Below are 23,075 nucleotides of genomic sequence, written 5' to 3'. Positions count from 1 at the left end.
TTGCCTCCCACAGAATCCTAGGATACATTTCATCAGGCCCAGGGGACTTATCGACCTTCAGTTTATTCAAAACTGCCAAGACATCCTCCCTCCGAACATCTATTTCCTCCAGCCTATTAGCCTGTAACACCTTCTCTTCCTCAAAAACATGGCCCCTCTCCTTGGTGAACACTGAAGAAAAGTATTCATTCATCACCTCGCCTATCTCTACTGACTCCATACACAAGTTCCCACTACTGTCCTTGACCGGCCCTAACCTCACCCTGGTCATTCTTTTATTCCTCACATAAGAGTAAAAAGCCTTGGGGTTTTCCTTGATCCGACCCGCCAAGGACTTCTCATGTCCCCTCCTAGCTCTCCTAAGCCCCTTTTTCAGCTCATTCCTTGCTAACTTGTAACCCTCAATCGAGCCATCTGAACCTTGTTTCCTCATCCCTACATAAGCTTCCCTCTTCCTTTTCACAAGACATTCCACCTCTTTTGTGAACCATGGTTCCCTCACTCGGCCATTTCCTCCCTGCCTGACAGGAACATACCTATCAAGGGCATCCAGTATTTGTTCCTTGAAAAAGTTCCACTTTTCATTAGTTCCTTTCTCTGACAGTTTCTGTTCCCAACTTATGCCCCCTAATTCTTGCCTAATCGCATCATAATTACCCCTCCCCCAATTGTAAACCTTGCCCTGCCGTACGGCCCTATCCCTCTCCATTGCAATAACTTTGACGACCTGACTGGGCTCATTTCCCAGAACTAGGTCCAGTATAGCCCCCTCTCTAGTCGGGCTATCTACATACTGTTCCAAAGAACCTTCCAGTATGCATTTTACAAATTCCTCCCCGTCCGGAACCCCAGCTCTAAGCACTTTCCAGTCTATACCAGGGAAATTGAAGTCTCCCACTACAACAACCCTATTTTTTCTGCACCTATCCAGTATCTCCTGACATATCCTTTCCTCCACTTTCTGTGGGCTGTTGGGTGGTCTGTAGTATACCCCCAGCATAGTGACTGCACCCTTCCTGTTTCTGAGTTCCACCCACAGTGACTCAGTACATGACCCCTCTGAGTTGTCTACCCTCTGCACCGCTGTAATATGCTCCCTAACTAATATCGCTACTCCCCCACCTTTTTTAGCCCCTCCTCTGTCTCGCCTAAAACACTTATACCCCGGAATATTCAGCTGCCAGTCCTGTCCTTCTTTTAACCAAGTTTCCGTCACCGCAACCACATCCAAACTCCGCGTAAGCATTAAGGCCCTAAGTTCATCTGTCTTACCCGTTACGCTCCTCGCATTGAAGCAGATGCACTCCAGTCCTCCAGGCCCACTCAGGCCATCCTCCTCCAGAGTGCTCCTCTTCTTAGCTAGCCTTGCCCTGGCTCCCAGCTCAACTCCAGCCTCAGTATTTACTGACCTACTGTTTTGTTCCCCACCCCCCTGCCACACTAGTTTAAATCCTGCCGAAACACTCTCGCAAAACTCCCAGCCAGGATATTTGCTCCCTTCCAGTTGAGGTGTAACCCATCCTTTCTGTACAGTTGCCATCCTGACTTGAAGATTTCCCAGTTATCTATGAATTAAAAAACCCTCCCTCTTGCACCAGTCCTTTAGCCACGTGTTCAATTGTAGAATCTCCTGGCCTCACTAGCACTAGACACCGGGAGCAGTCCAGATATTGCTACCCTGGAGGCCTTACTTTTTAGCCTAGCACCCATCTCCCTGAATTTCTCTCGTATGACCCCCCTGCTCTTCCTAACTACATCATTTTCACCAATGTGTATAATTACGTCCGTTTGACTACCTTCCTTTTTTAATATGCTTCCTACCCTCTCGGAGACATCCAGTACCCCGGCACCAGGGAGGCAGACTACCATCCTGGATTCTCGTTCAGTCCCACAGAACCGTCTGTCCGTGTCTCTAACTATTGCGTCCCCCACAACTATCGCTCTCCTAAACCCCTTCTTTCCCTTCCGGACCCCTGAGCCTGTCTCCGTGCAGGCGATCTGATCCTCGTGGCTTACCCCTGGAGGGTCATCCCCCTCCACAGAATCCAAAACAATATACCTATTTTGGAGGGGGACAACCACAGGGGATCCCTCCACAGACTGCTCACTCCCTTCCCTTCTCCCATCTGTTGCCCATCCCTTTCTTTTATGGGAGACTGCCACTGGGGTACTTTCTGGCACATCACCCTTCTGACTATTACCCCTCCTAACTGTGACCCATGTGTCTTCCTCCTGAGACCCTGGTGTCACTACCTGACTATAACTTCTATCTATTAATCTCTCATTTTCCCTAACTAAACTGAGTTCATCGAGCCGCAGCTCCAGCTCCCTTACACGATCCCTCAGGAGTTGCAGTTCCACACATCTGGCACAGATATGGACTTCCGGGAGGCAAGTTGTCTCCAGGAACTCCCACATCCCACACCGAATGCAGTATACTGGCCTCCCACTCATACCAGCCATGTCCTTTTCAGTTTTTGGAAGATCAAACAAAAAGGAGGGAACAGAAGAAAAACAAACAACCTTCCTCGGCTTCGCCGAAGCCCTGTGAACCAAAGCCCTTACAGCTCACACTCTGCTCCCTGCTCACTCCACTGCCCGCTCCCGACGCTGCCCGCTCAAAAGTGCGGCCTGCTTTTAAACCCTCCAAAAACCTTCCCAGGCTTCTCCTGGGCCTACTTCCGGTTTTGGAAAAAAACCTCCGATTTTTAACACAAAAATCACTGACAAATAAATAATTCAAATGCAGAAACAAACTCTCTTACCCTCAGCCTGATCCTGTGGAACAATGATATTAGTGAACCAGATTGGTTTTCCCGACAATCACCTTCAATTTCCGATATCTTAACGAATTGAATTGATTGAACAACAGAAGTTAATCACTCAGCAGGGGAGTTGTACCTGTCACTGCACAACGTCGGCCTGGGCACCGGCACCACGTCGGCCTGGGCCCCGGCACCGCGTCGGCCTGGGCCCCGGCACCGCGCGGCGTCGGCCTGGGCCCCGGCACCGCGTCGGCCTGGGCCCCGGCACCGCGTCGGCCTGGGCCCCGGCACCGCGCGGCGTCGGCCTGGGCCCCGGCACCGCGTCGGCCTGGGCCCCGGCACCGCGTCGGCCTGGGCCCCGGCACCGCGCGGCGTCGGCCTGGGCCCCGGCACCGCGCGGCGTCGGCCTGGGCCCCGGCACCGCGTCGGCCTGGGCCCCGGCACCGCGCGGCGTCGGCCTGGGCCCCGGCACCGCGTCGGCCTGGGCCCCGGCACCGCGCGGCGTCGGCCTGGGCCCCGGCACCGCGTCGGCCTGGGCACCGGCACCGTCGGCCTGGGCCCCGGCACCGCGCGGCGTCGGCCTGGGCCCCGGCACCGTCGGCCTGGGCCCCGGCACCGCGTCGGCCTGGGCCCCGGCACCGCGCGGCGTCGGCCTGGGCCCCGGCACCGCGTCGGCCTGGGCACCGGCACTGCGGAGCGTCGGCCCGGGCCCCTGGATTACAGTGAGGCCACCATTTGTCCTTACCGCAAAGAGGATTAGAGATTCCTCGATGGGCCGATCCCTCCAGGGGGATGGAGGTGGGTTGTGTCCTTTGATCTCATCCACTTTCTGGTGACATGCGTAGGCCTGATCCCTGCAGGACAGTGAAAGCAACAAGATTCCTGAGCAGTTCCAAACATCTCACAGCATGCCCCAGATCACATTCCATCGTATACTGACACTGTTTCAAGGAAGAAACAGAAAAGCCTGCATTTCTGTAGCATCTTTATTGAACTCAGATATTCAAAACTGCACCTCAGAGAATGTGGCACAGTGGTTGGCACTGCTGCCTCTCAGTGCCAGGGACCCGGGTTCAATTCCATACACACTGTGTGCAGTTTGCACATTCTCCCCATGTCTGTATGGGTTTCCTCCGGGTGCTCCGGTTTCCTCCCACTGTCCAAAGTTGTGTGGGTTTGGTAGATTGACTGTGCTAAATTGCCCCTTAGTGTTAGGGGATTAGCAGGGAAATGTGTGGGGTTACGGGAATAGGGCCAGGGCGGGATTGTGGTTGGCGCAGACTCGATGGGCCGAATGGCCTATGATTCTATGAAATATAGTCTGTGTTGTGTAGGGAAGACAGCAACGAATTTTAAACAGCACAATCCCACACATAGCAATGAGACAATCACCAGATAATCTGTTTTACTGATGGAGATAAGTATTGGTTGGAGGGTTGGGGGGGGGGGGGGACACTCCCACTCTTCCACAATACCGTGGCATGGAATATTTATAACTTTTTAATCCAAAAAGTGAACACTCTCTTCCTCTCTCCTCCCCTCACTATCAGTCCAAGAAGGATTCTGTTACCCTGGGGGAACTGCTCCCACTCACACGATCAAAGCCCAATCAGGCTTGGTCCATGCTGCGCAAACTCGCCGCCATCGTCTCAGAGCCCTGAGATTAGGCAGTATGTGCAGCCTTACCAGAGACTCCCACATCTCCTGAATGAACCTGTAAAAACACTCATTTCCTTCTCACAGAACTTGGGAGGGAAGAGAGGATGCACGACTGTGTGATACGTACAGAGAGCGGAGGCACAGCAGGGCGATACGTACAGAGGGGGACAGTGGCACAGGAGGGTGATACTCACAGAGAGCGGAGGCACAGCAGGGCGATACTCACAGAGGGCGGAGGCACAGCAGGGCGATACTCACAGAGAGCGGAGGCACAGCAGGGCGATACTCACAGAGAGCGGAGGCACAGCAGGGCGATACTCACAGAGGGCGGAGGCACAGCAGGGCGATACGTACAGAGAGCGGAGGCACAGCAGGGCGATACGTACAGAGAGCGGAGGCACAGCAGGGCGATACTCACAGAGGGCGGAGGCACAGCAGGGCGATACGTACAGAGAGCGGAGGCACAGCAGGGCGATACTCACAGAGGGCGGAGGCACAGCAGGGCGATACGTACAGAGAGCGGAGGCACAGCAGGGCGATACTCACAGAGGGCGGAGGCACAGCAGGGCGATACTCACAGAGGGCGGAGGCACAGCAGGGCGATACGTACAGAGGGCGGAGGCACAGCAGGGCGATACTCACAGAGGGCGGAGGCACAGCAGGGTGATACTCACAGAGGGCGGAGGCACAGCAGGGCGATACTCACAGAGGGCGGAGGCACAGCAGGGCGATACTCACAGAGGGCGGAGGCACAGCAGGGCGATACTCACAGAGGGCGGAGGCACAGCAGGGCGATACTCACAGAGAGCGGAGGCACAGCAGGGTGATACTCACAGAGGGCGGAGGCACAGCAGGGCGATACGTACAGAGAGCGGAGGCACAGCAGGGCGATACGTACAGAGAGCGGAGGCACAGCAGGGCGATACTCACAGAGGGCGGAGGCACAGCAGGGCGATACTCACAGAGGGCGGAGGCAAGCTGTTTGGGGAAATGCTGATGACGGCGGTGTCAGAGGAAGTTGGGTAGCATGCGGGACGGTTATGCTGGATTGGGGAGTTGAACAAGCAGAGGATTGCAGAGTAAATGGCCGATGGGTGGGAGGGGATGGAAAGGTGGAGCTGGATATAAGTAATGAAACATTGCTATCTAACAATTAACATGGGATTGGCTTCTTTAATTCTCCCACTTTCCAGGATTTAAAAGCCAGAGACACACTCAGAAATAACAGTGCAAGCTGTGAGAGATTTTCAGTATTTTGTTTGTGACAGCGGCCAAGTCACTCAATTCAACTATAAATATCTCGTGGGATTTGATCATAGATTTTCCATTCGCATCCTCTCAGAATAACATCTGGTCTTGTTTGGTTCTGATCATTTGTTTAAAGTATTTATTAATGTGTCACCTTCAAAGGGAAATAAAGAGAATTGTCAAGTAAGGATATAATTTAGTGCGGCATCCACAAGCTATTTATTATTGTGTTTTGTGAGAAACTAAGCATAAAACCTGTACACGATAACTATTCCACGTTCTGTCAGCATATTCACTTTGCTTGCTTTTTCACCAATTACTTAGAAACATACAAAACTACAACACAAAACAGGCCCTCCGGCCCCACAAGTTGTGCCGAACATATCCCTACCTTCCAGACCTACCTATAACCCTCCATCCTATTAAGTCCCATGTACTCATCCAGGAGTCTCTTAAAAGACCCGATTGAGTTTGCCTCCACCACCACTGATGGCAGCCGATTCCACTCGCCCACCACCCTCTGTGTAAAAAACTTCCCCCTAACATTTCCCCTGTACCTACCCCCCAGCACCTTAAACCTGTGTCCTCTCGTAGCAGCCATTTCCACCCTGGGAAAAAGCCTCTGGGAGTCCACCCAATCTATGCCTCTCAACATCTTATATACCTCTATTAGGTCTCCTCTCATCCTTCGTCTCTCCAAGGAGAAAAGACTGAGCTCCCTCAGCCTATCCTCATGAGGCATGCCACTCAATCCAGGCAACATCCTTGTAAATCGCCTCTGCACCCTTTCAATCTTTTCCACATCCTTCCTGTAATGAGGCGACCAGAACTGAGCACAGTACTCCAAGTGGGGTCCCTCGATTGATAAAGGCCAGCACACCATACGCCTTCTTAACCACCTCCTCCACCTGCGGGGCCGATTTTAGAGTCCTATGGACCCGGACCCCAAGGTCCTTCTGATCCTCTACCATACTAAGAGTCTTTCCCTTTATATTGTACTCCTTCATCCCTTTTGACCTGCCAAAATGGACCACTACGCATTTATCTGGATTGAAGTCCATCTGCCACTTCTCCGCCCAGTCTTGCATCCTATCTATGTCCCTCTGTAACTTCTGACATCCCTCCAGACTATCCACAACCCCACCAACCTTCGTGTCGTCGGCAAACTTACCAACCCATCCCTCCACTTCCTCATCCAGGTCATTTATGAAAATGACAAACAGCAAGGGTCCCAGAACAGATCCCTGGGGCACACCACTGGTGACCGACCTCCATTTAGAAAAAGACCCATCTATACACACTCTCTGCCTCCTTTGGGCAAGCCAGTTCTGGATCCACAAGGCAGCAGCCCTTTGGATCCCATGCCCTCTCACTTTTTCTAGAAGCCTTGCATGGGGGACCTTATCGAACGCCTTGCTAAAATCCATATAAACCACATCTACCGCTTTCCCTTCGTCAATGTGTTTAGTCACATTTCCGAAGAACTCCACCAGGCTCGTAAGGCACGATCTGCCTTTGACAAAGCCATGCTGAGTATTCTTGAGCATACTAAACCTCTCTAAATGCTCATAAATCTTTTCCCTCAGGATCTTCTCCATCAGCTTACCAACCACTGAGGTTAGACTCACCGGTCGGTAATTTCCTGGGCTATCCCTATTCCCCTTCTTGAAAATAGGAACCACATCCGCAATCCTCCAATCCTCCGGCACCTCCCCCGTCTCCATCGACGACACAAAGATCATAGCCAGAGGCTCTGCAATCTCTTCCCTCGCCTCCCACAGTAACCTGGGGTACATCCCATCCGGACCCGGCGACTTATCTATCTTGATGCCATTCAAAGATTCCTGCACAACCTCTTTGTTAAAGTCCACATACTCAATCTTTTCAGTCCACTGCAAGCCCGCAGTACATCCACCCAGGTCCTTCTCCTCTGTGAAAACCGAGGCAAAATACTCATTAAGCACCTCTGCCATTTCTACTGGTTCCGTACTGATTTTCCCGCCTTCACCTTTTATAGGCCCTATTCCTTCACGTCTCATCCTTTTATTCTTCACATATTTATAGAACGCCTTAGGGTTTTCCTTAATTCTACTTGCCAAGGCCTTCTCGTGACCCCTTCTGGCGCTCCTAATTTCCTTCTTTAGTCCCTTCCTACAAGCCGTATACTCATCTAGATCCCTATCTTCACCAAGCTCTCTGAACCTTTTGTCCGCTTTCCTTTTCTTCGCGACTAGGTCCCGCACAGCTTTCGTGCACCACGGTTCCTTTAACCTACCAACTCCTCCCTGTCTGCTCGGAACATTGTCCTGTAGAACTCTAGACAGACATTCCTTGAAAAACTGCCACCTCTCTTCAGTACATTTCCCCGAGAATACCTCCTTCCAATTTACTCCTCTAATTTGCTGCCTTATGTCTTCATATTTCCCCTTACTCCATATAAACGCTTTCCTAGCTTGCCTGATCCTCTCTTTTTCCAATGCAAGCATAAAGGAGATAGAGTTATGATCGCTATCCCCAAGATGCTCTCCCACTGAGAGATCTGACACCTGTCCAGGCTCATTGGTCAGTATCAGATCAAGTACAGCCTCTCCTCTTGGGCTTGTCCACATGCTGTGTCAGGAAACCCTCCTGAACACACCTAACGAACTCCTCCCCATCCAATCCCCTTACCCTAAGGATATTCCAATCTATGTTTGGGAAATTAAAGTCTCCCATCACAACAACTCTGTTATTATTGCATCTCTCCAGGATCTGTTTCCCTATCTGCTCCTCCACCTCCCTGTCACTATTGGGCGGCCTGTAGAAAACTCCCAGCAAAGTGATCGACCCCTTCCCACTCCGAACTTCCACCCACATAGACTCTGTAGACAATCCCTCCACAGCATACACCTTCTCTACAGCTGTGACACTATCCCTGATCAGCAGTGCCACTCCACCCCCTCTCTTGCCTCCCTCCCTGTCCTTCCTGAAATATCTGAATCCCGGCACCTGGAGTATCCAGTCCTGTCCCTGAGACATCCAAGTCTCCGTAATGGCCACCACATCTTTGCCTGTTACATCCCAAGAAAAAGTCTAGCACTAAATATTTATTTTTATCAATTCTCTCATGTGGAAAGTCTGAGACAATGGACCATAAGATAGTCACTAATAACTCACTGACTGTTATGGCTGCATAGTGCTTACGTTACTGGCTTCTAAAATCAAAGGCCAAATGATTCAGATACGAGTTCAAATCCCACCATGGGAGCTGGGAAATTAATCAGCAATAAAAACTCCTCTCAGTAATGGAGGCTCTGAAACAACTGGATTGAAACGAGGTGACACACAAGGGAGAGGGGTTCAGGAGGTGACGCTGACAGGGTTAGCTGAAGAGGGTGGGAGGAGGTTCATGTGGAACATAAACACAGACGTAGGTCTGACGGGTAGATTGGTGCAGTCGCCAGTTTGACCCACCTTTTAATGAGTTCCACCGCCCATTCGTACAGCTGGTCAAAATAGTCAGAAGCATGAGTCACCGCATGTGGTTCGTAACCTTGGAAAGTAATCAAGTAACTGCAGTTAACAGCGGCCCAACTCTGCTCCGTCCCGAAGCTACCCAGCCAGTATTTGGTTGGCAGAGATCATTTTAAGTGAACAGTTCTAAATGTGCAGATTTCTGTGACATTTCCTAACTAGCTCCCGCTTCTTAATTTTACGGAGAATCAGCCTGCATCAACGGTTATACCCGGGTCACCAGAGGAAATCAGTAGGGGTGGGAGGGCGCGGGGTTATGCGTGGGAGGGAGGTACAGGAGGGGATGAGTGAGGGCAGCTTCTCCCCATTCGGGATCAGCATGCTGCGGGGGGGTTTCCCCAGCTCGGGCTCAGTGGGGAGACCAGCTGGACACCAGCAGTCTGAATTCACGGCGTTTCTTCTGAGAAATGGCACAGAAACAAATTGTTAGAAATCAATGCAATAAACAAAGGGACCCGGGGTGGCACAGTGGGTTAGCACCGCTGCCTCACAGCGCCAGGGACCCAGGTTCAATTCCAACCTCGGGTCATTGTCTGTGCGGAGTTTGCACGTTCTCCCCGTGTCTGCGTGGGTTTTCTCCGGGTGCTCCGGTTTCCTCCCACAGTCCAAAGATGTGCAGGTTAGGGGGACTGGCCAGGCTAAATTGCTTAGTGTCCCAGGATGTGTGGGTTAGGGGGAATAGTGGGATAAATGCGTAGCGTTACAGGATAGGGCCTGGAAGGGATGCTCTGTCAGAGTCAGTACAGACTCGATGGGGCGAATGGCCTCCTTCTGCACCGTAGTGATTCTATGATTCAGACATCTAAAATTAAGACAAGACTGGGCCTGTCTGGATCCATCCGGATCTGTGTCCCAGTTCTGCCCATTCTGTTACGTACCTAACCATTCCACCATGTCCCTAATTCCCCGGAAATATTTCTCCTCCTCTTTTTCTGGGTTTGTGTCATCATAGCGAAGGAAGCAGATTCCGGCATTTGCCTGCAATTAATGGCAAACTCAATAAATACAACTGGTAATTACAGAGCAATGTACATACATACAAATTAGGAGTGTGCCACTCAGCCCCTTAAACTTTTCCACCATCAGTAAGATCGTGGCTGATCTGACTGTAACCTGAACCCCCACATTCTTGCCTAACCCTGATCACCTTTCACCCCCTTGCTGGTCAAGGATCTATCCAGCTCTGCCTTAAAAATATTCAAAGACTCTGCTCCTCAAAAGGCAGTGGAAGCAGAGTTCCAAAGACTCTCCATCCTCAGAGAAATTATTTTTCCTTTTCTGTCTTAAATGAGCAGTCCCTTATTTTTAAACAGTGACCCCTAGTTCTAGAGGTAAATCACCATGGTCTGAGAAGTTAATTCTCAACTCTGGAAAATCTCCTCATAATACACAAATTGCAAATTGTTCTGGGAGCTGTTTCAAGTTTCCCTTTGGGATTTGAGCAGCTCCGTTTTTACCATCGGCCATACCGGAACAAGAGAGAACTTGAAAATGGACTTCGGAGTCCTTGTTTATGAGTCACTTTTCAATTATTTGTTTCTGGGATGTGGGCATCGCTGGCTAGGCCAGCAATTTTTATCCACCTCAAGGGCAATTAGGGATGGGCAATAAATGCTGGCTAAGCCAACAATGCTGACAACCCTGAACAAATATTAAAAAGTGATTCATGAACAAAGACATCCAAGTCCCTTTGAAGTTTAATACTTCCCAGCCTCTCGCCATTTAATACTCTGTATTTCTGCGTTTCTATCAAATTGGATAACCTCACATTTCTCCACTTTCTATTCCACCTGCCAAATACTTGCTCACTCACTCAGCCTCTCCAAATCCCCTTTAAGCATCTATGTGCCCTCCTCACAATTCACAGTTCCACCTAGTTTTGTGTCCTCTGCAAACTTGGAAATATTACATTTAATCCCCACATCCAAATCACTGATACAGATTGTGAACAGCTGGGACCCAAGCATTGATCCATGCGGTAACCCGGCGAGTCGCAGCCTGCCAACCTGAGAATGGACCCTTTTATTCCTACTGGTTTCCGTCCATTCCCCAGTTCTCAATCCATACCATTATATTCCACAATCACACACATTCTAATTTTGTTTCCCAACCTCTTGCGTGGCACCTTATGCAAAGCTTTCTGAAAATCTAAATACACAACATCCACTGTTTCGCCCTCATCTATTCTGCGAGTTACATCCATAAAAAACTCCAACAGGTTTGTTAAACGTGATTTCCCTTTCATACATCCATGTTAACTCTGTCCAATCTTACCATTATTTAAGTGTCCTGCTATCACATCTTTTATTATAGATTCTAGTATCCTCCCTACAGCTGACATCAGGCTGACAGGTCCATAGTTCCCAATTTTCTCTCTCCCCTCTTTTATATAGTGGAGTACATTGCTACCTTCCAATCTGCAGGAACTATTCCAGCATCACTAGAATTTTCAAAGATGACCTCTAATGCACCCACTATCTCTACAGCCACCTCCTTCAACACTCCGGGATGCAGAATCTAGAACCTTCCTTTCTGCTGGGTATGACACCGGCCAATGGAGGGATTCTCCCTGATACCCACTGACATTTCCGCAGGCAACCTGCTGCTACACTGGGTCAGATGCTGTTCTGTTGTGAAGAGCAGACAATCTTAACCCATCTCTCAAGTTCAGCTCTTTTGCCCATGTTTGCATTAAGGGTTCAATGAAGGTTGGAGCCGAGTGGTTAAAGTGGCCATAGGTCAGTCGCTGCCTAACAACGGAGAACAGTACTGGTGGGGACGGGTCTGTCACTGTATAACACTGGGGTACAGTACTGGTGGGGACTGGTCTGTCACTGTATAACACTGGGGTACAGTACTGGTGGGGACGGGTCTGTCACTGTATAACGCTGGGGTACAGTACTGGTGGGGATGGGTCTGTCACTGTATAACACTGGGGTACAGTACTGGTGGGGATGGGCCAGTCGCTGTATAACACTGGGGTACAGCACTGGTGGGGACGGGTTTGTCACTGTATAACACTGGGGTACAGTACTGGTGGGGACGGGTCTGTCACTGTATAACACTGGGGTACAGTACTGGTGGGGACGGGTCTGTCACTGTATAACACTGGGGTACAGTACTGGTGGGGACTGGTCTGTCACTGTATAACACTGGGGTACAGTACTGGTGGGGACAGGTCTGTCACTGTATAACACTGGGCTACAGTACTGGTGGGGACGGGTCTGTCACTGTATAACACTGGGGTACAGTACTGGTGGGGACGGGTTTGTCACTGTATAACACTGGGGTACAGTACTGGTGGGGACGGGCCTGTCACTGTATAACATTGGGTACAGTACTGGTGGGGACGGGTCTGTCACTGTATAACACTGGGGTACAGTACTGGTGGGGACGGGCCTGTCACTGTATAACATTGGGTACAGTAGTGATGGGGACGGGTCTGTCACGGTGTAACACTGGGGTACAGTAGTGGTGGGGACGGGTCTGTCACTGTATAACACTGGGGTACAGTACTGGTGGGGACGGGTCTATTGCTGTATAACACTGGGGTACAGTACTGGTGGGGACGGGTTTGTCACTGTATAACACTGGGGTACAGTACTGGTGGGGACGGGCCTGTCACTGTATAACATTGGGTACAGTAGTGGTGGGGACGGGTCTGTCACGGTGTAACACTGGGGTACAGTACTGGTGGGGACGGGTTTGTCACTGTATAACAATGGGGTACAGTACTGGTGGGGACGGGTCTATTGCTGTATAACACTGGGGTACAGTACTGGTGGGGACGGGTTTGTCACTGTATAACACTGGGGTACAGTACTGGTGGGGACGGGCCTGTCACTGTATAACATTGGGTACAGTACTGGTGGGGACGGGTCTGTCACTGTATAACACTGGGGTACAGTACTGGTGGGGACGGGCCTGTCACTGTATAACATTGGGTACAGTACTGGTGGGGACGGGTCTGTCACTGTATAACACTGGGGTACAGTACTGGTGGGGACGGGTCTGTCACTGTATAACATTGGGTACAGTAGTGGTGGGGACGGGTCTGTCACGGTGTAACACTGGGGTACAGTAGTGGTGGGGACGGGTCTGTCACTGTATAACACTGGGGTACAGTACTGGTGGGGACGGGTCTGTCACTGTATAACACTGGGGTACAGGACTGGTGGGGACGGGTCTGCTGAGCAGGATAACTGCTCCTGGGAAAGCTCACCTTTGCGTAGCCGAAGTTGAAGTTGATCGCCTTTGCGTGGCCGATGTGGAGAATACCGTTGGGTTCTGGTGGAAATCTTGTTCGTACCTGAGTATAGAACAGAGATTTGTCTAACCAGTTGAATCAAATCTATCGTGGCCGTGTTTCTGGATGTCTCAATGTGTTTGTGCCCCATTAATTCCCATCAGCTGAGAAAGAATGGTCACACTCTTGCCCTGCTGTGTGGATGGGTGGAGGGCTTCTCAGTGAGAGGGACAGGGCGAGGTCTCTCGGGAAGAGAGTGGAACCTGGGGCTGAGAGAAACTCGGTTTATTCCAATTCTCAGAGAAAGAGAAGGAACTGCGAGGAACACAATAGAAATTGAAAGGAAAATGAATAAGGAAGATGTAGTACTGATGGACTCTCTAAATCACATCAATCTTTTTGCACCTGGTCAAACATGCAGACTCCACACTGATTCACTGCGATACTCCCATCAATGTCTATTCATCATGGAAGCAGCAGAGACCACAGGAGGGGCAATATTGGCAGGAAGTCTTTGAGATGCTGGTGATGCGATTCAAGGCGCTAGAATCCTGGAACCAATGGGACAGTCTGGTGTTCACCATCCAGAAGGAAGATTCCCTTCAGCACAATCATTCCACTGCCCAACCAGTCAGTGGTAAACCAGCCACTTTCCTCGATAAACTTAGTGTACAAGTTGGACAGAGTTACACAGGAGATGGTCACAACAATATTAATGCACAGAAGACAAGTGCACAATGAGACCTGACAATTGTACCTGCAGCCAGTGTGAAGATGGAGTTAACATGAAACCTCCACACGGCTGAACCCCGTGAACTGAGATGGCAGATTATCAGTTACAGCAAGATAGACCCAGGTAAACCATTGAAGAAATAGCAAAGATGTTTGGACAGTACGTTAACTGAAGCCTTGTTGGTGAGCATGGAAAAGGAACTGTGTGAGACTTGGATCTCTTGACAAAAAATACATTTCCAGACAAAAAAAACACCAGGGGATGATAGGAAGATATAGAGCAACTGGGAACGGAGTAAGGGGAATGGCTGAGGGGAATGGACAGCAGACAAGCTTGGGTGAGTGACAGAAAGCAACATACCTGGCCGCCTGTAATTTCTAGATGTTTCTGCAACAGGTCCATGGTGTGTGAAGTGACAGTGTAGCCATCAGTTTTATAATTCTCACCTAGAATTGAAAAGCAAAACAAATCACCACATTTTGTAGCTCAGGGCCAAACAATCTAGGTTTAAACAGGGTTAAATACCGATTTACAGGAAGTCTGCTCCCTCTGGAAGGCTACTGACACACAGAGTACAGAAAACCATTTCCTTCATTGCGTGTCTGCCTGCCCATTCATAGATCTAACACTAATCCCACTGCCCCCACTCTCTCCCCATAGCCCTGTATCAATCCCCAAACTAATCTCACTGCCCCCGCTCTCCCCTTAACCCTGTATCAATCCCCAAACTAATCCCACTGCCCCCACTCTCTCCCCATAGCCCTGTATCAATCCCCAAACTAATCTCACTGCCCCCGCTCTCCCCTTAACCCTGTATCAATCCCCAAACCAATCCCACTGCCCCGCTCTCCCTCCATAACCCCGTATCAATCCCCAAACTAATCCCACTGCCCCGCTCTCCCTCCATAACCCTGTATCAATCCCCAAAGTAATCCCACTGCCCCCGCACTCTCCCCATAGCCCTGTATCAATCCCCAAACTAATCCCACTGTCCCGCTCTCTCCCCATAGCCCTGTATCAATCCCCAAACTAATCCCACTGCCCCACTCTCTCCCCATAGCCCTGTATCAATCCCCAAACTAATCCCACTGCCCCGCTCTCCCCCCATAGCCCTGTATCAATCCCCAAACTAATCTCACTGCCCCCGCTCTCCCCTTAACCCTGTATCAATCCCCAAACTAATCCCACTGCCCCGCTCTCCCTCCATAACCCTGTATCAATCCCCAAACTAATCCCACTGCCCCACTCTCTCCCCATAGCCCTGTATCAATCCCCAAACTAATCCCACTGCCCCCGCTCTCCCCTTAACCCTGTATCAATCCCCAAACTAATCCCACTGCCCTGCTCTCCCTCCATAACCCTGTATCAATCCCCAAACTAATCCCACTGCCCCGCTCTCCCTCCATAGCCCTGTATCAATCCCCAAAGTAATCCCACTGCCCCCGCACTCTCCCCATAGCCCTATATCAATCCCCAAACTAATCCCACTGTCCCGCTCTCTCCCCATAGCCCTGTATCAATCCCCAAACTAATCCCACTGCCCCACTCTCTCCCCATAGCCCTGTATCAATCCCAAACTAATCCCACTGCCCCACTCTCTCCCCATAGCCCTGTATCAATCCCAAACTAATCCCACTGCCCCCACTCTCTCCCCATAGCCCTGTATCAATCCCAAACTAATCCCACTGCCCCCACTCTCTCCCCATAGCCCTGTATCAATCCCCAAACTAATCCGACTGCCCCACTCTCTCCCCATAGCCCTGTATCAATCCCCAAACTAATCCCACTGCCCCCACTCTCTCCCCATAGCCCTGTATCGATCCCAAACTAATCCCACTGCCCCCACTCTCTCCCCATAGCCCTGTATCAATCCCAAACTATTCCCACTGCCCCCACTCTCTCCCCATAGCCCTGTATCAATCCCAAACTAATCCCACTGCCCCCGCTCTCTCCCCATAGCCCTGTATCAATCCCAAACTAATCCCACTGCCCCCACTCTCTCCCCATAGCCCTGTATCAATCCCCAAACTAATCCCACTGCCCCGCTCTCTCCCCATAGCCCTGTACCAATCCCAAACTAATCCCACTGCCCCCACTCTTTCCCCATAGCCCTGTATCAATCCCAAACTAATCCCACTGCCCTCACTCTCTCCCCATAGCCCTGTATCAATCCCAAACTAATCTCACTGCCCCCACTCTCTCCCCATAGCCCTGTATCAATCCCAAACTAATCTCACTGCCCCCACTCTCTCCCCATAGCCCTGTATCAATCCCAACCTAATCCCACTGCCCCCACTCTCTCCCCGTAGCCCTGTATCTGTCCCCAAACTAATCTCACTGCCCCCACTCTCTCCCCATAGCCCTGTATCAATCCCAAACTAATATCACTGCCCCCGCTCTCTCCTCATTGCCCTGTATCAATCCCAAACTAATCCCACTGCCCTGCTCTCCTCATAGACCTGTATCAATCCTAAAATAATCCCACTGCCCTGCTCTCTCCATTGCCCCGTAGCAATCCCAAACTAATCCCACTGCCCTGCTCTCTCCCCATAGCCCTCCATCAATCCCACACTAATCTCATTACCCCAGCCCCTCCCCATATCTCTGTTACAATCCCCAAACTAATCCCACTGCCCCCGCTCTCTCCCCCATAGCCCTGTATCAATTCCAAACTAATCCCATGGTCCCCACGCTCCCCCCATTGCCCTGTATCAATCCCAAACTAATCCCACCGCCCCCGCTCTCTCCCCCATAGCCCTGTATCAATTCCACACTAATCCCATGGTCCCCACGCTCCCCCCATTGCCCTGTATCAATCCCAAACTAATCCCACTGCCCCCCTCACTCCCCATAGCCCTGTATCCATCCCAAACTAATCCCACTGCCCTGCTCCCTCCCCACAGCCCTGTATCAACCCTGTAGGGCGGCACGGTGGCAAGCAATGCTGCCTCACAGCGCCAGGAACCCGGGTTCGATTCCCAGCTTGGGTCACTGTCTGTGTAAGAGTTTGCACGTTCTCCCTATGTCTGCGTGGGTTTCCTCAGGGTGCTCTGGTTTCCTCCCACAGTCCAAAGATGTGTGGGCCAGGTGGATTGGCCATGCTAAATTGCCCCTTAGTGTCAGGGGGACTAGCTAGGGTAAATGCATGGGGTTGTGGGGATAGGGCTTGGGTGGGATTGTGGTCGGTGCAGACTCGATGGGCTGAACGGCCTCCTTCTGCACTGTAGGATTCTATGATTTGCCCCGATGCCCATCGATTCCAGTTTTGCTAGGGCTCCTTGATGTCACACTCAGTCGAATGCAGCCTTGATGTCAAGGGTTGTCACTCTCACCTCACCTCTGGAATTCAGCTCTTTTGTCCATGTTTGAACCAAGGCTGTAATGAGGTCAGGAGCTGAGTGACCCTGGCGAAACCCAAACTGGGCGTCACTGACCAGGTTATTGCTGAGCAGGTGCTGCTTGATAGCCCTGTCAATGACCCCTTCCATCACTTTACTGATGATCGAGAGTACATTGGGTTGGATTTGTCCTGCTTTTTGTGTATAGGACATACCTGGGCAATTTTCCACATTATCAGGTAGATGCCAGTGTTGTAACTGTACTGGAAGAGCTTGGCTAGGGGAGCGGCAAGTTCTGGAGAACAAGTCTTCAGTACTATTGCCGGAATGTTATCAGGACCCTTTGCCTTTGCAGGATCCAGTACCTCCAACCGTTTCTTGATATCACGTGGACTGAATCGAATTGGCTGGAGATGCTGGGGACCACTGGAGGAGGCGGAGATGGATCATCCACTCAGCACTTCTGGCTGAAGACTGCAGCGAATACTTCAACCTTATATTTTGCACTGATGTGCTGGGCTCCTCCATCATTGAGGATAGGGATATTTGTGGAGCCTCCTCTTCCAGTGAGTTAATTGTCCACCACTATTCTCGACTGGATGTGGCAGGACTGCAGAGCTTAGATCTGATCCGTTGGTTGTGGGATCGCTTAGCTCTGTCTATCGCTTGCTGTTTTTGCCGTTTGGCATGCAAGTAGTCCTGTTTGGTAGCTTCACCAGGTTGACACCTCATTTTTAGGTATGCCTGGTGCTGCTCCCAGCATGCCCTCCTGCACTGTACATTGAACCAGGGTTGATCCCCTGGCTTGGTGTAATGGTCGAGTGGGGGATGTGCCGGGCCATGACGCTGCAGATTGTGCTGGAGTACAGTTCCGCTGCTGATGGCCCACAGCGCCTCCTGGATGCCCAGTCTCGAGTTGCTAGATCGGTTCAAAGTCTGTTCCATTTGGGACAGTGCCATTGTGTTGTGTGACAGTGCCACACAACACAACGGAGGTTATTCTCAATGTGAAGGAAGGACTTTGTCTCCACAAGGACTATGCGGTGGTCACTCTTACTGATACTGTAATGGACAGATGCATCTGCAGCCGGCAGATTGGTAAGGATGAGGTCAACTATGTTATTTCCTCTTGTTTGATTTAATTTGTTCTGAAATTTTGGTTGCACAGTTAAAGTTAATTTTTTACTAAAGAGAAAGGAATGATAATTTTATGTCGGTAATGGGCAGTAACTGGAGATGGACTTGTATTTCTATAGAGGAACAGACTGAAAGTGTGACTGTTGCGTTCAGTGCTGCCTGTATGTAACATGTATAAAGAAAAGCTTTTTAAAGTGTAAAGATAGGTTCCAGTTCTACCCTGGCTTTCTACAATATAACAAGCACCATTACTCACCGGGTTTATGAAACTTTATTGCCTCTCCACGCAGCTGTTCCATGAGAGAGGCCACCTCCACCTTCACTTCACCTGCAAGCAACCAAAGAGGGAAAACAAATCTTTATATTTCCGGCTGGTTTAGTCTGCAACAAGTTTACTGGGAGGAGGAGGGCATTCAGACATCAAGCCTAGAAGGAAAGGTTTCATTTTGATAGATTAGCCCAGTAAATTGAAAGATGTACAGTTAATACCACTTAGCAGCAAAAAAGGAAAGTCACAAAAGATCAAAGAAAATTACAGCACAGGAACAGGCCCTTCGGCCCCTCCAAGCCTGCACCGACCGTGCTGCCCGACTGAACTAAAACCCCCGACCCTTCCGGGGACCGTATCCCTCTATTCCCATCCGAAATACAAGTTCTTCAATGGCAAAAGCAGTTTCACTGCGGAATTACAGAGTAACACCGTGACAATACAGAGTCTATCACTTATTGTTTGAATAAATACTCTTGGAGGACAGGCTGGCAGCTACTCCAGGCTGTAAACAGAGTTTCAAATTGGACCTTGTTATCCTCTGCTTTATTCATCAGCCTCATCAACCCACAGAGATCAGTAACACTAAACTAAAACATATTGATTAAATGCTGGAACACAGACAGTAGCTCACCATTATATGTAGATTCATCCTTGCTTGCTGTTGTCACTCTTGATGCTTTTTGCTTTGGGGTCTACAATGAATGAAAAATGTTCTGAATGAGATACCAAACTCTCTGTTGTAGCAGTGGTTCAGGACTGAAGAACTCACAGGCATCCCTCCCTGGGGGGTGGGAGAAAAGGGGGGGGGGAGAAAAGGGGGGGGGGTGGGAGAAAAGGGGGGGGGTGGGAGAAAAGGGGGGGGGGTGGGAGAAAAGGGGGGGGGGGTGGGAGAAAAGGGGGGGGTGGGAGAAAAGGGGGGGGGGGTGGGAGAAAAGGGGGGGGGTGGGAGAAAAGGGGGGGGTGGGAGAAAAGGGGGGGGGGTGGGAGAAAAGGGGGGGGGGTGGGAGAAAAGGGGGGGGGTGGGAGAAAAGGGGGGGGTGGGAGAAAAGGGGGGGTGGGAGAAAAGGGGGGGGGGAGAAAAGGGGGGGGTGGGAGAAAAGGGGGGGGGTGGGAGAAAAGGGGGGGGGTGGGAGAAAAGGGGGGGGTGGGAGAAAAGGGGGGGTGGGAGAAAAGGGGGGGTGGGTGGATGGGGGGGGGGGGGGGGTGGGTGGATGGGGGTGGGGGGGGGGGGGGGGGTAATGAGCCGGATTGTACAGTTGTTACTGATGGTTAAAGCGTCAGTATTCACTGTAATTACTCTTCTGAAACCAACTGCAACTTTCGGTGTCTGCAGGGGTAAGTTAGTGCAGATATCCAGAAGCTGCTGTGATTCCTGCCCCTCCATATTCTCACTGATGGACATCAATCCCAAATCACTGACATGATGTGAACTTCCAACTTTTACCAGTCTTCCTGTAAAAGTCCTTGAAAAAGTCACAGCTGGCTGAATCCAGTGTGACTCAATGTTTAACAGCATTCCAAGTTGCTAATTACTGCTGAACCACCACTCTGGCCCTGAAACATTATATTCATGTTTGCAAAATGTGAAGTGTTTCCATTTCACGCTAAAAAAAAATCAGTTTTAATAATGATCAAGTTTATAGAACATAGAACATTACAGCGCAGTACAGGCCCTTCGGCCCTCGATGTTGCGCCGACCTGTGAAACCAATCTAAAGCCCATCTAACCTACACTATTCCAATATCATCCATATGTTTATCCAATAACCATTTGAATGCTCTTAATGTTGACGAATCCACTACTGCTGCAGGCAGGGCATTCCACGCCCTTACTACTCTCTGAGTGAAGAACCTACCTCTGACATCTGTCCTATATCTATCACCCCTCAATTTAAAGCTATGTCCCCTTGTGCTAGCCATCACCATCCGAGGAAAAAGGCTCTCACTATCCACCCTATCTAATCCTCTGATCATCTTGTATGCCTCTATTAAGTCACCTCTTAACCTTCTTCTCTCTAACGAAAACAACCTCAAGCCCCTCAGCCTTTCCTCATACGATTTTCCCACCATACCAGGCAACATCCTGGTAAATCTCCTCTGCACCCTTTCCAACACTTCCACATCTTTCCTATAATACGGCGACCAGAACTGTACGCAATGCTCCAAATGCAGCCGCACCAGAGTTTTGTACAGTTGCAGCATGACCTCCTGGCTCCGAAACTTAATCCCTCTACCAATAAACGCTAACACACCGTACAACTTCTTAACAACCCTATCAACCTGGGTGCCAACTTTCAGGGATCTATGCACATGGACACCCAGATCCCTCTGTTCATCCACACTACCAAGTATCTTACCATTAGCCCAGTACTCTGTATTCCTGTTACTCCTTCCAAAGTGAATCACCTCACACTTTTCCGCATTAAACTCCATTTGCCACCTCTCAGCCCAGCTCTGCAGCTTATCTATGTCCTTCTGTATCCTGCCACTTCCCTCCGCACTGTCTACAACTCCACCGACTTTAGTGTCATCCGCAAATTTACTAATCCATCCTTCCACGCCCTCATCCAGGTCATTAATGAAAATGACAAACAGCAGTGGCCCCAAAACAGATCCTTGCGGTACACCACTAGTAACTGAACTCCAGGATGAATATTTCCCATCAACCACCACCCTCTGTTTTCTTCCAGCTAGCCAATTCCCGATCCAAACCACTAAATCACCCTCAATCCCATGTGTCCGTATTTTCTGCAAAAGCTTACCATGGGGAACCTTATCAAACGCTTTGCTGAAATCCATATACACATCAACCGCTTTATCCTCATCCACCACTTTGGTCACCTTCTCAAAGAATCCAATAAGGTTTGTGAGGCACGACCTACCCTTCACAAAACCGTGCTGACTATCCCTAATCAAATTATTCCTTTCCAGGTGATTATAAATCCTATCTCTTATAATCCTTTCCAATACTTTGCCCACAACAGAAGTAAGGCTCACCGGTCTATAATTACCAGGGTTGTCCCTACTCCCCTTCTTGAACAAGGGGACAACATTTGCTATCCTCCAGTCTTCTGGCACTGTTCCTGTAGACAATGACGACATAGAGATCAAAGCCAAAGGCTCTGCAATCTCCTCTCCAGCCTCCCAGAGAATCCTAGGATAAATCCCATCCGGCCCAGGGGACTTATCTATTTTTACCCTTTCCAGAATTGCTAACACCTCCTCCTTATGAACATCAATCCCATCCAGTCCAACAGCCTGCATCTCAGTACTCCCCTCGACAACACTGTCCCTCTCCTGTGTGAATACTGACGAAAAATATTCATTTAGTGCCTCTCCTATCTCTTCAGACGCCACACACAACTTCCCACTACTGTCCTTGACTGGCCCTAATCTTACCCTAGTCATTCTTTTACTCCTGACATACCTATAGAAAGCTTTAGGGTTTTCCTTGATCCTACCTGCCAAAGACTTCTCATGTCCCCTCCTGGCTCTTCTTAACTTTTTCTTTAGGTCCTTCCTGGCTAACTTGTAACTCTCAAGTGCCCTAACTGAGCCTTCACGTCTCATCTTAACATAAGTCTCCTTCTTCCTCTTCACAAGAGATTCAACCTCCTTAGTAAACCACGGTTCCCTCGCTCGACCACTTCCTCCTGCCTGACAGGTACATACTTATCAAGGGCACGTAGTAGCTGTTCCTTGAACAAGTTCCACATTACAATTGTGCCCATCCCCTGCAATTTCCTTCCCCAACCTATGCCAGCTAAATCTCGCCTAATCGCATCATAATTTCCTTTCCCCCAGCTATAACTCTGGCCCTTTGGTATATACCTATCCTTTTCCATTGCTAAGGTAAACGTAATCGAATTGTGGTCACTGTCACCAAAGTGCTCACCTACCTCCAAATCTAACACCTGGTCTGGTTCATTACCCAGTACCAAATCCAATGTGGCCTCGCCTCTTGTTGGCCTATCCACATACTGTGTCAGAAAACCCTCCTGCACACATTGGATAAAAACTGACCGCTCTAAAGTACTCGAACTACAGCTTTTCCAGTCAATATTTGTAAAGTTAAAGTCCCCCAGTACAACTACCCTGTTACTTTCGCTCCTATCCAGAATCATGTTTGCAATCTTTTCCTCTACATCTCTGGAACTTTTCGGAGG

At 50.1% G+C, this 23,075-nt stretch overlaps 1 protein-coding gene and 1 pseudogene across 1 annotated transcript in view; one reads left to right on the top strand and one right to left on the bottom strand.

Moving 5' to 3' along the window:
* qars1 (glutaminyl-tRNA synthetase 1) overlaps positions 1-23,075 on the bottom strand; it is a 77,340-nt gene that overhangs the window by 34,220 nt on the left and 20,045 nt on the right. Inside the window, exons 7-13 of the mRNA XM_078210020.1 lie at positions 19,542-19,602; positions 18,896-18,967; positions 14,525-14,610; positions 13,408-13,494; positions 10,064-10,163; positions 9,126-9,204; positions 3,511-3,619 (exon numbers count right to left, since the gene is read on the bottom strand). Of these exons, the coding sequence (XP_078066146.1) occupies positions 3,511-3,619; positions 9,126-9,204; positions 10,064-10,163; positions 13,408-13,494; positions 14,525-14,610; positions 18,896-18,967; positions 19,542-19,602 (594 nt within the window). The remainder of the gene's footprint in view (positions 1-3,510; positions 3,620-9,125; positions 9,205-10,063; positions 10,164-13,407; positions 13,495-14,524; positions 14,611-18,895; positions 18,968-19,541; positions 19,603-23,075) is intronic.
* On the top strand, positions 13,634-14,307 carry LOC144485645 (protein KTI12 homolog pseudogene; annotated as a pseudogene).

The sequence above is a fragment of the Mustelus asterias genome, chromosome 3 (genome assembly GCF_964213995.1).
Source record: "Mustelus asterias chromosome 3, sMusAst1.hap1.1, whole genome shotgun sequence".
Classification (NCBI taxonomy): domain Eukaryota; kingdom Metazoa; phylum Chordata; class Chondrichthyes; order Carcharhiniformes; family Triakidae; genus Mustelus; species Mustelus asterias.
This window is presented reverse-complemented; position numbering and strand designations above follow the sequence as displayed.